This window comes from Podarcis liolepis, assembly GCF_965112155.1.
Source record: "Podarcis liolepis genome assembly, chromosome: 1".
NCBI classification, from domain to species: Eukaryota; Metazoa; Chordata; class Lepidosauria; order Squamata; family Lacertidae; genus Podarcis; species Podarcis liolepis.
In genome coordinates, this window is record NC_139554.1 from 80,874,412 (window position 1) to 80,890,721 (window position 16,310).

The following is a 16,310-nucleotide window of genomic DNA, read 5'->3' on the forward strand; positions in this document are numbered from 1 at the left end:
CATGTATCTTTGGTATCCCCAAGGACTAGGTCTATGTTTCATGTTCTGTTAACCCATTTCAAGTGGGGGGGGGGAGCATTCCCTCTGTGCAGCAGAACATATCAGAAGTTCATTGGAACGAAGTTTATCAGAAATGGACAGAGCAAGTTGCTCTGACCTGTAAAAAATAGCTCAAGCTCTCACATGGAACTGGTGGACAGACATTCAGGATAGAGTGATGTTGTGTGTTGTGTTTTAAGTTGCTCAACAGATCTAGCCAGGGAGAGAAGAGTAGAGACCCATGGAAACTAGAAAAGATGAACACGGAAAAGGAAAACCAGCTCCAATTTCTCACTGGTAATACTTAGTTAGATAGCTATGTATTCAGTCTGTGAGGAATGCAAACCAAAATTCATTTGCTTTATATTCTTTTATTCTACTGTTATTAGTGTTTCAGCTTATGGGGAGGGGGCATAGTGACTAAATTTAGTCCCAGCAAGTAAAAACAACCTTGAGGGAATCATTTTGCCAATAGATGTTGTCACGTTCATGCCACAGGGGCCAAGCCGACCTGGTTGTTCGCTCTGTCAAAGACACAGTAGTACTCGCGGATGAAGACATCCCCAAGGATCCACAGCTCACCAGACTGAGTAGGGATGCTGATGGACTCAAAGCCACTTGTGCAATAGCCATTTTGGCCCTGAAACAAGGGGAAACAAGACACGGTTAGTGTTGGCTTTTGTGTCACACCACTTGAGTAGCTTCACTGGCATGGGAGACCCTTCACAGAGCATCTATGTTGAAGTGAGGTTGGGGGCTGTGTGGGGACTGTCCTGTGATTGATATAAGGAGGGCTTTATGGTTTGTGTCACTCACTGGACACCAGCTGTCTCCGTAGCACACCTTCCTTTCATTCAGCCATGTGTTGCTTGAATGCGTGTGCATTTTATGGAATGTGGCATTAGGAGATTCTCTCCCCCCTCCCCACACCCTGCAGGGTCACACTATACATTTAAAGCATATCCAAGGCACATGACTTCTCTCAAAGAATCATGAGGACTGTAATTTCCCTATCACAGAGCTACAATTCCCAGGACCCTTAACAAACAACAGTTCCCAGGATTCTTGGGAAGGAAGTCATGTGCTTTAAATGTGCATTGGATGTACTTCAAATGTATGGTGTGGATCTTTCCTAGGTTTATATTATTGAATTTATATGATATTATTACCCCTTCGTGGATCTGATTCCTATCAACTTTTGATAGACTCATAGAACTGTAGAGTTGGAAGGGACATTGAGGGTCATCTAGTCCAACTCCTTGTAATGCAGGAATCTCAGCTACATCATACATGACAGATGGCCATCCAACCTCTGCTTAGAAACCTCCAAGGAAGGAGAATCCACAACCTTCCAAGGAAGTCTGTTCCACTGTCAAACAGCTATTACTATCAGAAAGTTCTCCTGGTGTTTAGTCAGATTCTCCTTTCTTGTAACTTGAATCCATTGGTTCGGGTTCTAGCCAGTGCGACTGATTTAATCAGCAGGATGATCCCTTCAAGAAAATTCCAGGTTAGATGAACCATGACCCTTACCTGGCGAATGTAGGCACTGGCAGGCACAGGGAACTCATAGCCATTGATGGTAAAAACAATGTCAGGTAGGCTGTTCATGGCACTGCAGCTGACCTGATGTGGAATAGAACAAATAAAAAATAACAAGATTAGCCATGTGGCACTGTGCCGTCAAATGTTGAGAGCAAAAGGAAAAGCCAACAATTAGTCCAAGTCGAAGGGCCCTGGGAAGGACATTAGTTAATACAAATGGGACCTTCAACATAATGTTGCAGTGTGGAGTTCCTACGATTCAGGATTCCAGCCACTCTACTTCATTTGACTCCACTCCATCCCTGGTTTTCTGCTCCCACCTCAACAATTCAGTGTTCCATGGCCTTCATTGGACTGTATATGGAGTCCCACCACCCTCCAGGTTTCCTAAAGATTGTTCTACTTCTGCAGATCTTGGTGGCTCCTCAAGCCTTTCTCTGTTGCATGAGTGGTGCTGTTCTGGCTGCAAAAGCAGCAGCACACACACCCTGAATGTTGCAAATAGAGGAAAATGATTATGACAGCTCTGGGGTGGGGGTGGGGATGCAGTATAGAAAACAAATAGCACCACTCAAATCATGAGGGCAGGGTTGGAACTGGGCCACTTGCCACCACAGACAACATTTGTGCCACCACCTTCTTGCACAACCTTCCCATGATAGTGCTAGCTGGCTGGTGTTTGGATGGAAATGACCTTTTCTTGGCAACAGTCTAGTTTGGATCGAAAAGGGAATGCTCCTGCAGCAGAAGATCTTTCTTAGGGAAGCTGTTTGCATTCACCATAACAATAGCACCAAAGTAACTTTTCTTCTAAAACCCCAAGCATCTCATTAATTTTTTTTAAAAAACCTCAGACTCACATATATCCATATTTACCCTGCCTTCCAGCCACGAGCAGAAGGTTCTTTGTACAATGGAGAAAGGTCACAGGAAGGCTGAGGAATAACCAACTTGCCATTCCCCTTTTCTCTCTTCATAATCTGATTTTGGCCTACCTCACAGGTGAGGAACTTGTGGCCCTCTTAATGTTGCTGGTCTACAGCTCCCATCATCCCTGGCCATTGGCCATGCTGGCAGGGGCTGATAGGAGTTAGTGTTCAACAACATATGAAGAGCCACATATTTCCCACTGCAGGCCCACATCAGTGCTTTTTTAAAAACAACAACAACCAACACCCAGGAGTCAGAATTGGCATTGAACTCATCTCTCCCTCCCCGCCTCTCTCTCACACATACATACTCTCCATCATATCAGTCTCTTTGGTACCTTTGGAAGCCTCCCTTCTTTCCTTACCTCACCGTTGCTTGCACCAATGTAGTATTGAATGTTAGAAATGCCTTGAGGGGGACCAGCCAAGAGGGAGGTACCAGTGTCAACAATAGCTTGGCAGCCGCCGGAACATGCAATAGCCTGGCCATTCATGGTGATGCTGAAGAGAACACAGGTAGGTCAAATGTGACAAAGAGAAAGCAACCTTCATCTTTTTGCCCACAAGATGCCCATGAGGAAATGTGGGAGAAATGCTCTCATGAGAACCACCCATTGCGTGTAAGGTACAACTTTCCATGGCTGCTCTCCCTGCCTCTGCCTCTTTCCTGCTTGCTCTCCCTCCCTCAGCTATTCTCTGAATCTCATATGTGTCTCAGTTGATCACATCATATTTTGCACCTTCTTCTTGGTGGCCTCTGATTGAAGTGATGACTGAAGTTGTCATTACCTGTCCAGAGTGATCTGCCAGTAAGACTCAGAAGAGAGAGGCACCCAGTAGAGGTTCCCAGAATAGTAGGATGAGTCGACACCACCGAACATCACAAAGCTTCCACTCTGGTCATTGCTGAGAAGAAAATAACAACAGAGGACTCTAAGAACCTGCCCGATATAAGGTAAAGAGTTGGATTTGGATTTGAAGAGTTTGGATTTGATATCCCGCTTTATCACTACCCGAAGGAGTCTCAAAGCGGCTAACATTCTCCTTTCCCTTCCTCCCCCACAACAAACACTCTGTGAGGTGAGTGAGGCTGAGAGACTTCAGAGAAGCGTGACTAGCCCAAGGTCACTCAGCAGCTGCATGTGGAGGAGCGGGGAATCGAACCCAGTTCCCCAGATTACGAATCTACCGCTCATAACCACTACACCACACTGGCTCTCAAGGTGGGACTGTCTGTCCACCTAGTCCATTATTGTCTTCTCTGACTGGTTGCAGCTGCCCAGAATCTAAGGCAGAGAATCTTTCACATAGCACAGGGTGCTTTCAGATGATCTGTTTATTGAGCATTCATCCTCATTTGCTTGCAGGGAGATTTGATGATGTTGGATATTTAATAAGCATTTATTCCTATTTGTTTGTGGGGAGGATAGATGGTGTTGCATCAAAGCAAGTGTTATCCACACTTTCTACTGCATTTCCCCATCAATTTCCTTATTGCAAATAAGGAAATTACTGGTATTCTCCTTATTGATCTTTTGGAGGAAATGGGCTTGTTGCACAAGAGCTCCAAATAAGCTTTCAGTATGTGACTGAATCCACCCCAAAATGCTGGCTGAGACTGATGGGAGTCAGAGTCTAACAACACCAGAAGGGACACAAGTTTGCCATCCATGCTGTTGTAAAGACTATGGTGTCAGAGTAAGTAAAGGGCAACAAGCACTTATAAAAAGTGTTACATCACCACCATAATCTATAAGTTGTAATATATTTAGTAGTTGTCCAGCTGAGCCCTAAGTGATGCTTGATATGGTGATGGCTAGTGAGGAATCTAGTGAGGCTAGAGTCAGAATCCCCGATATTTTAAAAAGACTTGCATGCAGTTTTGTGCTTAGACATGAAGCTAAATTTGGTATTTGGGTCAAATTTTGGACTTACTATCCAGCACAAGTTTCCCTGCTGCTGAGTTTCTAGAAACAACCTACTTAGTTCTCATGTCCTCTGTCCATTAGCAATGGGCCCCTGCTGCATCCCTTTGTGGGGAAATGCTCTCAGATAGCTCATACAGTACTTACGAACTCAGGTAGACGGAAAAGAGATCCTGAGACACCAGACCCTCGCTCATCATGTTGTCAAAGACAGGAGTTGCACCAGAGGAGGCAATGCTGGGGTAAGCCAGACCCAAGATGCCATCAAAGGGGGAATAATAAAGGAAAGTCCCGGGCTCGGTCTCACTCAGGCCAAAGATCTGGTTGGTGACCTCAATACTTCCCACCTATGTGGGAGGGAAGCCACAGTCAGATACATTATGAAATTACATGAAAATATTCCACTTGCTAGCTGATGTATGTGGTGGTGGTGGTGGTAGCAGCAGTGATAGGCAGTACTTTTTGTTACCAGGCAACATAATGAAGGCTAGGGCTGCCGTACATCTAGAATTTCCCAGACATTTGGAATTCGTCTGTCAAAAATGGCGTCTGGGTGGAATTTTCAGAAATCGGTTGAAATGTCTGGGAAAACCCAGGCATATGGCAGCCCATATTGGAAGTGTTGATCTTTGGCGAATTTCCAAAGGGGGGGGGAGCTTAAAATTTTTTCTCTCTCTCTGAGATTTTGAAATAAAAGCTCAACAACTTTTGTGTCCAGATTTTTACATTTTGAAATATAGCAACCCCTAATAAAGGCTCTTTTTTTGCTTTTCAGCTGGTGTAATCTTGAGTGTGAGCTGGAACTCCCCTTCTTCAAAGCTCAGCTCATCCACAAATGGGAAAAGTAGCCTTAGGTAAGCCACTCTCAGCCTCCTTGCCCTTAACATGGGAATCATAATAGTGGTCTGTTGCAAGGACTGCTATGATATTGGCCTGGCTTGGACCTAATGCTAAACCATAGTTTTAGTACTACATGAGCAATCCTCCTCTGCCATGGAACAAAATAAGAACTTGTTTCCTTTTTTTTAATTAATCATTTTGTCATTATTTTCAGACCTGGAACTGCTGATAGCTTAAACTATGGTTTATTGAAGAAAGCCAGGATCAGAAACCATAGTTTGATCTTGGATTATTTAAATAAGCCATCATTTAAATTAACCACATTTTGACACAACAAGTCTGAACCAGGCTCATTTGTGTAGCACTAAACTGATTCTGAGTTCTATTCAAATGGGACCAATGTTTGTGGAGTCCTTTGAGAACCTAGGAAAAACACTGTGGGTGGAATTCAGCATTGTGCTATGGTGAATGTCTTGCAGTTTGCCAAATGGAATGATCTCCCCTCCATCTGTTTTGAGTGTCCTCCCGACCCCTCCCCCCAGAAAAAATGGGGGGGGTGCACTGCTGGGCAAGTTGGGGAGGAGGGGGGGAAGCCCCATTGTGCAAGCAGAAACCCTCAGGCAGATATTGCACTGCCAGGACTCATTAGGTAAATCCTACTCTATATAAACATCCTTTTTCAAAGAACCTTCTGCTAATTGTGCAGGGAATCTAGATAACAGGGAATCTAGCATAGCTAAGTGCAAGCTGTAAAGTATAGAATATGACTTGTAATGCAGATTCTGAAAGGTGTGCTGGCTGAGGCTGATGAGGAGCATAGCCCAAAATATATGAAGCTCACCAAGTTGGCAAAGAGTGATGTATTTTAGTTCTATGGTCCCCAGCAGCGCTTTTCTTCTAGAAAAAGAGGTGCCAGTACTGCGTACCCCCGGAAAAAAGCACTGGTTCTCAGTCGGTACTGCTCCTCTTTATCCACCTATGCCCAGTGTTTAGCTTCCAAACTGGCGGCCCATCATTCTTTGCCCCCCAACAGTTTACCTGAACGGTGTCATAGGCTAGGAATCCAGTCATGCTCCCGGTGCCATATGTGACGGAGACGCTCTGGCTGGTGGCCTGGTAGGTGGAGGACTGTTGGGGGTTGAAGCGGTTGTGGTTTGCTGAAAACACAAAGGAGTTAATCCGTGATGTTGTGGCGTTCAGGTTTAACATGTATACAGACGTGAGCTGCCTCAGTACTACAATGTGAAAGCTCTTTCCTCTAACCTCAGCTGAATGGGAGCTGGCTGTGGTTGTGAGGGGAAAACACCTGGCCAGTGCTAGGGGGAATGCTCCTCTCTAGCCGGTTGAGTAGATGCAGAGAGAAATATCCCCTCATGTCACTTCCCAAATATTAGGGGTGGGGAACCTCCAGGCCCAGGGGCCAAATGCAACCCTCCAGGCCTCTCTGCCTGCCCCTGAGGACTCCTCCTTCCCCATCCCAGGTCATTCCTTCCCCATCCCACACTCCCCAAGGGATTTTGTCTGGCTCGAATGTGTCCTTGAAATTTGTTAATGCCTCTTGCTCTGTTGGGTGGCGATTGGAGTGTGTGGTATGTGTGTGAATAGAAACCTCCAACTTTGTATGACTGGAATGACTGTTCACCAGTCATGACATGGACAGCTTTTGCGACCTGGAGTGGGCTTCCCTGACCCACGGGGTCATGCCTGCCAGCTGCTCCAACCCCTGGGCCGTCCAGGTCATCCAGGTGATGTGCACCATCAGCCAATCGGTTGCGGCCCCAGGGTGGAGCTGGGAACCAGAAAAGGAAGCTGCTGGCGATGCTGGTCAGCCATTCTGGTCAGAGCATCTGGAAGAGTGGTTTGCGGGTTGTTGCTAAAATTTTGCAAGTGGTAGGCCTTTTCAGCTGTGGGGAATCTTGGCGGCGAGGCTGCGATTTTAGGCCTTGGGCGGAATCCTTTAGTCCATCAATGTGACCAAGGGGTAATGCAGTAGCGCATCTCTCACACGGCGGCATTAGCAGGGCCCCGTTAGAGGGGTTTTATGCTGGGTACCACTGACCATGAGTGCTTGGTGCGTAATCAGAACCCCCATACGGGAGGAGTTGGGGGGCCCAGCCGCATAAACCTATGTTCTATGGTGTCCCCCTGAACTCCTACCAACCCCTGCTCTTCCTTAGTTCCCAGCCGGGGTCAGAGAGGGATACACACCCAATACCTAAGTCAAGGTTATCCTACATCTGAATTTTAATAAAGTTGTGGCCTAATTTAATCCCATAACATGCTGTGTATGTATCTTCTTATTTGCGGGGCCTGATTTCTGGGGAGGGGGACTGCGACTGGGCCCGCAATGTAGTCTCCTTTAGCAGTTGTCTATCCCCTTTTACTTCTGGCCCCACACACTGCTGACATGAGGCCCCTGAAAAGTTGCCCATGAGAGATTGTGGCCCTCGGGCTGGGAACGGTTCCTTACCCCTGCCATATGTGAAGATAGACCTTGTGTTGTTGTTCCACCTTGATTCCCTTTATTGCCACCTGCCATGGGCTAGTCTAGGCAACTGTCCACTTAAGCCTAATATTAGGGCTGCATTTTACATGACCACTATGAATATACATTGAGGAAGTGATTGCTAGGCATGGGCTGAAACGATTACCCAGTCCATTCCCAATTCTAAAGGCTACTTACAGCAGGCTGAGCTGGAGCAGTACACAGAAGGGACCCACAAGTTGGAGGAGCCGGTGTCAAAGAGGACTGTGAACTGCTGTGGTGGAGTACCGATGTAGATGGTGCCAATGTACTCAATCTGTGGGGGGAAGAAAACGGGGTGTTATCATTACTATTGCACCACAGAAGATTCACCTGGAGACAGAAGTTCTTCCTGGTGACCCGCTTATTGAGCATCCATTCTGATTGGTTCATTGGAAGCTCATATGACAAGGGTGAAGAACTTCTGGCCTGTGGGCCAATCTTGGTCCACCAGGAGTCCATGTTGGCCCTGAAGACTACTTTCTCCAAACCACAGCCACCTGCCCATGAGCTGACATCACTTGTGACATCATCTGATAGGCATGAGGGCAGGGTTAAATTCCATGTTGGCTGTGCATACCTGTTCCCTGTTGGAAACAGGGTGTGTGCAGTCCAAGCAGCAGGGTTAAATCCTGTTCAGTTTGGCAGGAGTCCATGCAAACCACTTCTGCATTCAGGAAGGGGTTTGCACGGAAACCTCTGCTAAAATGTTCTTAATACATTATACCACAGATCTAAGGGTGCTTTAGTTCTGCAAAATTAAAGTGGATTAAAGTGCTCCATTGACCTAGAGCAACAAATCTGCTTTTAAAAAACCTTCACTTTTGGCCATTAGAAAAATGATGGGGAAAGTATGGGATGAACAAATTATTAACAGGAAGACATGTAAACACCTTGCAAGCAGATCAGGGTGAATGTTCATTGTTGTATAACTGCCCCATAAATAAACAGAGCAAATGCTCAATAAAGTCCAGGCATAGCCTAACTACCACATAAGCTTCGTAGACACAAATCAATATGAATGCTAATAAAAAGGTTATCTGGAGAAGTCCTGAGGGTAGTCTCTGGCAGTGGAACACTAAGTGCCAGGATGGGAGTGCCTCAGTGAAGGATAGAAGTGGCTGAAGAACAAACCAAGGATGCTTAGCAATGGAGAATTGGTGTGGGAATTTTTGGAAGGGATAGATTGGGTTGACTGGTTACCAAGATGTAGGTCCCACTCCTGATCTTCTCCTTTTCAGATTTTAATTTTATACTGAGTGAACCAATTTTGCAAGCACATAATAACCCTGGTCAGTTCCTTCTCTTTACCAAAATTCAGTAATGTATTGTTTCAGTTATAACCTATGAATAAAGAATACTTACATCCATGTAATTCTCCAAGGGCTCAGCGGCATTTGCGTTGCCTTGGCTGGGGAAATACTTTGAGCCCAAGTTGTGAGGATGTTTCTCCAGGTATTTTTCCAGCAGCCCATGTTCTTTAAGGTTTTGCCTCAGGGATTTCCCTTTCCTCAGAGGGACCCTAAACAGCAAAGAGTGAGAAGGGGAAAAAGAAAGAAAGATGGCAAGATGATAGGAGAAAATATATATTCTAGTTCCTGAAGCTTGCAAAGCAAAGTTTGTTTTAGGACTTTCAGTATTTGCAATGTAGTAGGCCTTGGAGATCCTAGTCAAGAATGGCTTCACCAAGTTTTCTATAGAAAGATGGCACCTCCTACCCTAGGAATGTACAGGGTTTTTGTAGATGGCTAGCTGGCTGAATAGATAATTTTTTTAATGCTTTCTTTAGTTTTTTGGGGTAGAACTGGGACACAGCAAAGGGTTTATGGCTTGCTTGGTATCAGAGAGTTTGCTGAAAGAGCTTGTTGAACCAAGTTTAGAGCCTGGTTAGGATATGTGGCCCTCCAGATGTTGTTGGATTCCAGCACCCATCAGTCCCAGTTAGCTTGGCCAATAGTGAAGACTGATGAGAGTTGTATCTAATAAAATCTGGAGGACTATAGCTTCACCATCCCTGGTTTAAACATAAGGCTGGATGTTTCTGAATCAGAGTGTACCTCCTTTCCTTCAAGAAAGCTGAAACCCCAGTACTTACTTGGTCACCAAGCACTGGGAGAGTGCCACCAAGCCCAGAAGCAAAAGCAACTTCATGATGTCTCCTTTATCCCCAAGCCGCTGATGAAAATGAAATGTGGGTCCCAACTGTAGAGCAACACAGCAGGGTGCTGCTGCTTATATACATGAAGCTCCAAGTCTTTCATATCGTATTTGCAACTCCGATAAGAAATGCAAACCTTCCTGATAAGATTTTTTTTTAATGTCCTTAAATAAAAGGCTTAGAGAACATTCCAAGTTCATTCATTTCCATTTGCATTAGGATCTTGACCTAAAAGGGTGCTGAAACTCATGTGACATGAAAACCCATCAGAACACAATGGCAGGTGTCAAGGGCACTTACATAATGCATTGTATTCAACCAAGTCCTACTTAGAGTAGACCGATTGATATACATGGGCCTAAGTTCACAGTGTCTATCAATTCCAATGGGCCTACTCTGTGTAGGACTTAGTTTACTAAAAAGAAAATATTTTCTTCTTATAGTACTCAGGACAATAAGCACAAATATGTTTTCTTTAAAAAAAAAACAGAAAATGTAAGGAACCGTATTTTAAATATGCTGTTTAATATTATTTTATATTGTAGCACAGCAGCATAGCTAAAGTTCACCTGATAGGTTGAACTCCTAGAAACTGTGGTAAATCCAGTCACTCATCCTTGTTATTCTGGGTGTGTTCAGAACACATAGCAATAAGTTGTCACTGGGAGAATACAACCCCTGCCCCTAAACTAGCATGTTGGTTGCATTTGCAGTAGTACTACGTGGAATCTGGTTGCATGAGTGTAATGGGAGCCAGTTTTATGATGCCATTGATATCATTAGTAGTAAGGCACAAAGCTAGACCCTTTTTCTGCCCATGTGCCATTTTATGAACTTTAAAAAAACAGGAGCCAACTTTAAAAAAAAAAATCTAGCCTCCCTTTCAAAGCATTTTTAAAGTACATGGGTTGTCAAAACTGGCTCAAGACATTTTGCTGTAACTCTCCTGTTCCAGTTACAAAAGTCAACCAGACTAGCTATTAAATCTTACTTCAGCCCTGGTGATGGACACTTTCTGCTGCACTTGAGGGCATCAGTCTATCATAGTTGGTGCAGGAAAGGCTGCTTGATAAACACAGCTCTAGTCATTCCTTGCCTTTAATCATCTGCTGCCTCACTCTGCCTAATGGTAGGGCCAATGCTGTGCATTATTTGAGTTGTGATGGATCTAGATGATGCTTTTGCTATTGCATCCATTGCAGAGCAGAAAACACTTTCCCACACTCAAACCAGTGCCCTAACTTTCTGAGAAATAGTGATTTCCCTCTTAGCCTTACAAGTACAGTTGTTACATTTATGTGTGATGTGTTGATTTGTATTAAGGTCATTGCAGTTTTTCTTTATGCATAGTATTTCATTCCATGAAAATGCATAAAAGAATAAAAATATATAAAACAACAAATTTTTAAATGTACAATAAAAGCCATAAATCTCCAGAAAGGTAGGACTGGTGGCAAACCCAGATTTGTTGTAAGGTCATGTGACAGGACAGTTACATATAATCACGTATGGTTATGACTCTGGATGGGGTAATTGCAAGTGAAGTGCTTCGAAGAGTTAGGGTTTTTCCATCAGACACTAAGTCATTGCAAGCATTAGATAACAAACTTTATTTTCCATTAAAGCTATTGGGGTCCTGAACTGGCAGGAACAAGCAAACCCCCAGAAAATTAAGTGAGTTGCAATGTGGGATAGATGTGTATGAGTTCTCAGGCGACCTTTACTAAAGTTATTGTGTTATTGTGCTGACTGGCCTGATAACTGCCATGCTGCATATCTGCTCCTTATTTATCGTAAAATATGAAAATGGCATTGCAAATACTGTTTATCAGCTGTCTCCTGATACTCTTGTGTAGTTTGTTAATTAATGGAATTTAATTTTCATTCTCCGCTTGGGGACATTTAGCAGAGAGACAGAGTAGATTACAGAACTCAATAAATTTGTGAAACAGATAAACAGTTTCCGTTAGAAATGTTTTAATTTCTTGGCATATAATGCCTCCAATCCTGTGCATCTCAGGTCACAAACATCAGCTGACTTGGTAAATCTGTATCTAGACTGGGGGTTGGGGAGATTCTCACGATATAACATTCCTTCCTTTAAAAAAGAGAGTAAAGGTTCTGATCAAACAATAAACGCCCCAGAAAAGGGTTGTAATTTAGGCTTCTCCCTGACACGCCAGTTTTCTATGTGTGGGGATTTCATCTTGAGAGTCCCATTTGACCTGGTGCAATCCAGGAAGAGAATTATCACTTCATCTGCTGCTTGAGAAGTAGACCTAGTAAATAATAATAATAATAATAATAATAATAATAATAATAATAATAATAATAATAAAATTATTTGTACCCCACCCATCTGGCTGGGCTTCCCCAGCCACTCTGGGCGGCTTCCAACAAAGATTAAAAATACATTAAAATGTCACACATTAAAAACTTCCCTGCCTTCAGATGTCTTCTAAATGTCAGGTAGTTGTTTATCTCTTTGACATCTGGTGGGAGGGAGTTCCACAGGGCGGGTGCCACTACAGAGAAGGCCCTCTGCCTGGTTCCCTGTAGCTTTGCTTCTTGCAGTGAGGGAACCACCAGAAGGCCCTTGGAGCTGGACCTCAGTATCTGGGCAGAACAATGGGGGTGGAGAAGCTCCTTCAGGTATACTGAGCCATGGTAATGTTCCCTAGTAATTTGACTCTTCTTCCACTTGCTTGTCTGAAAATGCCCTTGGGTAACTATGAGCCCAGTTGACAGGGCAAGTGTTACAGCTCCTACCTAGATAAAGAATGTGCATCAGTTAGATTTTATGGCATTGCCAAAATTGTGACAATGCTAACTTGCCCAACAAGGTCTTATATTAAAATGTGTATATGATGGATGGAAAAGGTGCCACCAGCTCTATCATGTTTAATGTAGTATTAACCCACATTGTTTACATGTTTATTGTTGGACAGCTGTAATCTCCCACTTCTCAGGGCATCCTCAATGTTTGCTTGATCTCATAGTCCCTTGGTTTGCATGGTCTGGTTTGGTCATGCTTTATCCCTCCCAAATTCTTCCATTTCATTAAAAAAACCCTCTAACAAGTACTGCACAATTGTGCATCTGTGAGTAGCAACTGCACTTGCTTGTAAAGAGGCTTCTTTTACATTTTCTATTATACGTCTCATGGTAGCTCATCCAGGGCATTTGCATTATTGTGCATAAAGTATAAACAAGAGCACAGTGACAGTCAACTTCTGAACCAGAGGATGCGAGCAAGGAAAGAGGAGCAGGGAAAAGAGAAATATAATAAGCTGCACCCACATACAAGGGCAAATTAGTAGCATTCCGATCTGGTCAATTTATTTGTGTGTTGCTTCATAAACTGAACTGGGGAAATAAGTGCATTTCCTATTCTCTGCAGTAATGATAGCTGGGGAGAAGGGAGACCCATCTCACTCATAACCTCAGCACAGTAGAGTGCAGCTTACACCTCTTTACTGAATAAAACAGAGCAGGAAAGCCTACCAGCCAACCTGAAGATGGAGGTGAGATCCCCTTTAGTAACCATAGTGTTAGGCACACTCCAGTTCTTTGAACAATGAGAAGTTCCAGGGGTGTAGCCACTCACCCAGGTTTGGTTCATTTTGAAGGAAATGATGCAGAAGGCATATATTATGGCTTTGTATACTTGTTTGCATTTATTTACAAACCTTTAAACTGTGCATTGTTGTTGTTTAGTTGTTTAGTCATGTCTGACTCTTTGTGACCCCATGGACCAGAGCACGCCAGGCACTTCTGTCTTCCACTGCTTCCCACAGTTTGGTCAAACTCATGTTGGTAACTTTGAGAACTAAACTGAGCATAGGTGGAGGCTAAGCCAGCCAAAATCTACTTCTCCCACATCATATCTATTAGGAGACAGCCAGGAATCCAAAATGATTTCCAGAGACCTCTGACTCTGTCTGACTCCAAACACAAACTGCAGTCTCCTTTTGTTTTTGTTCACAGGTAAAGGTACCCCTTGACCATTAGGTCCAGTCGTGGACGACTCTGGGGTTGAGCACTCATCTCGCTCTATAGGCCGAGGGAGCCGGTGTTTGTCTGTAGACAGCTTCTGGGTCATGTAGCCAGCATGACTAAGCCGCTTTTGGCGAACCAGAGCAGCGCGCGGAAACACTGTTTACCTTCCCGCCAGAGTGGTACCTATCTATCTACTTGCACTTTGACGTGCTTTCAAACTGCTAGGTTGGCAGGAGCAGGGACCGAGCAGTGGGAACTCGGCAAGCCCTAGGCTCTGTGGTTTAGACCACAGCACCACCCACGTCCCTTTGTTCACTGAAACATCCTCATATGGGGAGGGATAGAGATATCACCCCTCTGTCAGGTATGCTAGAGCCATTATTCCATTAGGCAGAAGGAGGCACATGCCTCAGGCAGCAGGTGTTGGTGGGCAAGGAGTGGTAGCAAGGTGTTTGAAGACATACTGTGGCTATGTATGCATTCAGCTTGCCCCACACCTCCCTGCTGCCTTCAGGTGCTGTGGAGAATGTATCCCATCACCGATGAACTAAGACTTGTCTGGCTTCTGAATGTGAGGAAACGCACCAGTTCAGGCAGCAAAATAGGCCAGCTGTTGAGATAAATTAGCCACTCTATTCAGTTTCGATAGCAGCACATCACCTGCCACCTAACAAAGGAGATACTTGCCAGAACTCCTAAGGTAATCTTCAGCAGTTATTCCGGTTCCTTTCCTGGCCAAACTCCAGAATCATAGAATGAAAGAGTCCCTGAAGGTAGCTCAGTCTAAATTAAATTCTTTACTGGGAATGCTTTAATTTGATTTCACCAGTAAGATAAGTAAATGAATACCACATTGAGCTTCATCAAATTGTGTCACTTGGAAATAAAGTTTCTTGCTTTGTTTGAAGACTGCCAGTGATAAAGTGCCCACCATTAAATTAGCAGTGTTCACCGATGGTTAAAAAACATGCATTTTCTTTCCTATTGGAATTTGGAAGCTAGTCATTGGTTATTGACACTCCTTTCCCTCTTGATTAGAGAGCAGCACTTTTTAGTACCCAGTATTTTTCCACTGAAGGCATATGGCTATAATCAAGTGACTTCTGAACCTTTTCTCTGTTTTTGATAAACTAAATGGATTTGAGTTCCTTAAATCTTTTGCTTTACATGACCCAAGGACTTGAATAATTTTTGGCTACTGTAGAAATGTCTGTTAGCATTCTTGCTTTGTTATCACAGGTGGTGCAAGGTGGTTCCCCAACAGCTCCTGGATGTTTGTCCCAATATCTTAACAGTGGTTAATGGAAAGTGTTGCCAGCTAAGTGCTAACTACAGCAGGTCATTTGAGCCACATGGAAACACTGTTACTGGTATGAATATCTAGGGGGTCACTTCTTCCAGTGCAAAATACTGTATCCAGCACCATGCAAAAGGCAGGAAACCCAGAACCAGCTCCATACACACTTTGAAAAGTTGGCTATGTGGACTGCATAGCCCATGCTAGTCAATATCAGGTTGGCAGACTGACAGCAGATGACCAGGATGGGCTGCAGCATTCTGCTGCACATACTTTGTGAACTAGCTGTACTGACAGAGCAGATCCTGCCCCCCAAGCCACTTTCCTTGGCTCACTTCCATTTCTGGGGGAAATGGAACTTCAGGAAGGTAAGCTGTGGGAGGGGGTGGGTTCTGCTCCCCCCACTCATGTGCTCCCCGTTTCTTTGAAGAAAAATGAGCTCCACCCCCTCCACTTTGTATGAGCTCACTAATTTGGGTTTAAATAAATGGGCCTGTCACAATCATATGCAATTTGAATCAATCTCCTAAATCAGCTCCCTAGATATTCTCTATATGGGGTATGTGTTTGCATGAACTGTGTTCTGCCATGAAACAATTATTTGCTTTCTTACCATGCTCAGATGCCTATGACCTTCTCTAGCACAAACCTGCCCATGTATGGAGATCATCAGTGGCCGTGCTCAAATTCATAGGTTAAGTGGGTGACTCCCAGCGACAGACCTTTTTTTGATGCGGCATTCGGTAGTCGAACCTGGCCTGTCGAATGCTCTCCTGCCAGATGTCAAAGAGCTAAACAACTATATAATTTTTCGTGGACATGGAGGATTATCATAATGCATTTTCCCACCTCACCTGTCTCTTAGCACTGGCATAGCTCTAGAAGAAGTATTAAGAAGCAGCTGGGCAGGTTAATAAGCATTTTGTTATTTGTCTTTTACAGCTGAAATACCAAATGGTGGAAGAAGCCATTCACATTAGTATTTTTATCTTATAAAGCTAGTAGATATATGTGTAAAAGCCTCTTAGGGGAAGTCTTATTTTAATAGCTGGTG

The 16,310-nt window shown here is 44.1% G+C and overlaps 1 protein-coding gene across 1 annotated transcript; it reads right to left on the minus strand.

The window, feature by feature from the left end:
- Positions 1-394: 394 nt before the first annotated feature.
- LOC310705427 (pepsin A-like) lies at positions 395-10,058 on the minus strand. The gene is made up of 9 exons (XM_083500100.1): positions 9,898-10,058; positions 9,168-9,324; positions 7,962-8,079; positions 6,317-6,435; positions 4,586-4,785; positions 3,303-3,419; positions 2,879-3,014; positions 1,573-1,665; positions 395-679 (listed from the first exon to the last, which is right to left on the minus strand). The coding sequence occupies exons 1-9, from the start codon at positions 9,951-9,953 to the stop codon at positions 527-529; spliced, it is 1,149 nt and encodes a 382-aa protein (XP_083356226.1). The 5' UTR covers positions 9,954-10,058; the 3' UTR covers positions 395-526.
- Between the last annotated feature and the right edge of the window lie 6,252 nt (positions 10,059-16,310).

What these genes read in the sequence shown, in the direction of transcription:
- LOC310705427 (XM_083500100.1), bottom strand. Translation starts at nt 9,953, where the DNA reads ATGAAGTTGCTTTTGCTTCTGGGCTTGGTGGCACTCTCCCAGTGCTTG. An exon ending in TCCCAGTGCTTGGTGACCAA is followed by an intron (nt 9,325 to 9,897) that starts GTAAGTACTGGG and finishes TTTGCTGTTTAG; the next exon opens with GGTCCCTCTGAGGAAAGGGA. An exon ending in CCTTGGAGAATTACATGGAT is followed by an intron (nt 8,080 to 9,167) that starts GTAAGTATTCTT and finishes TTCCCCCCACAG; the next exon opens with ATTGAGTACATTGGCACCAT.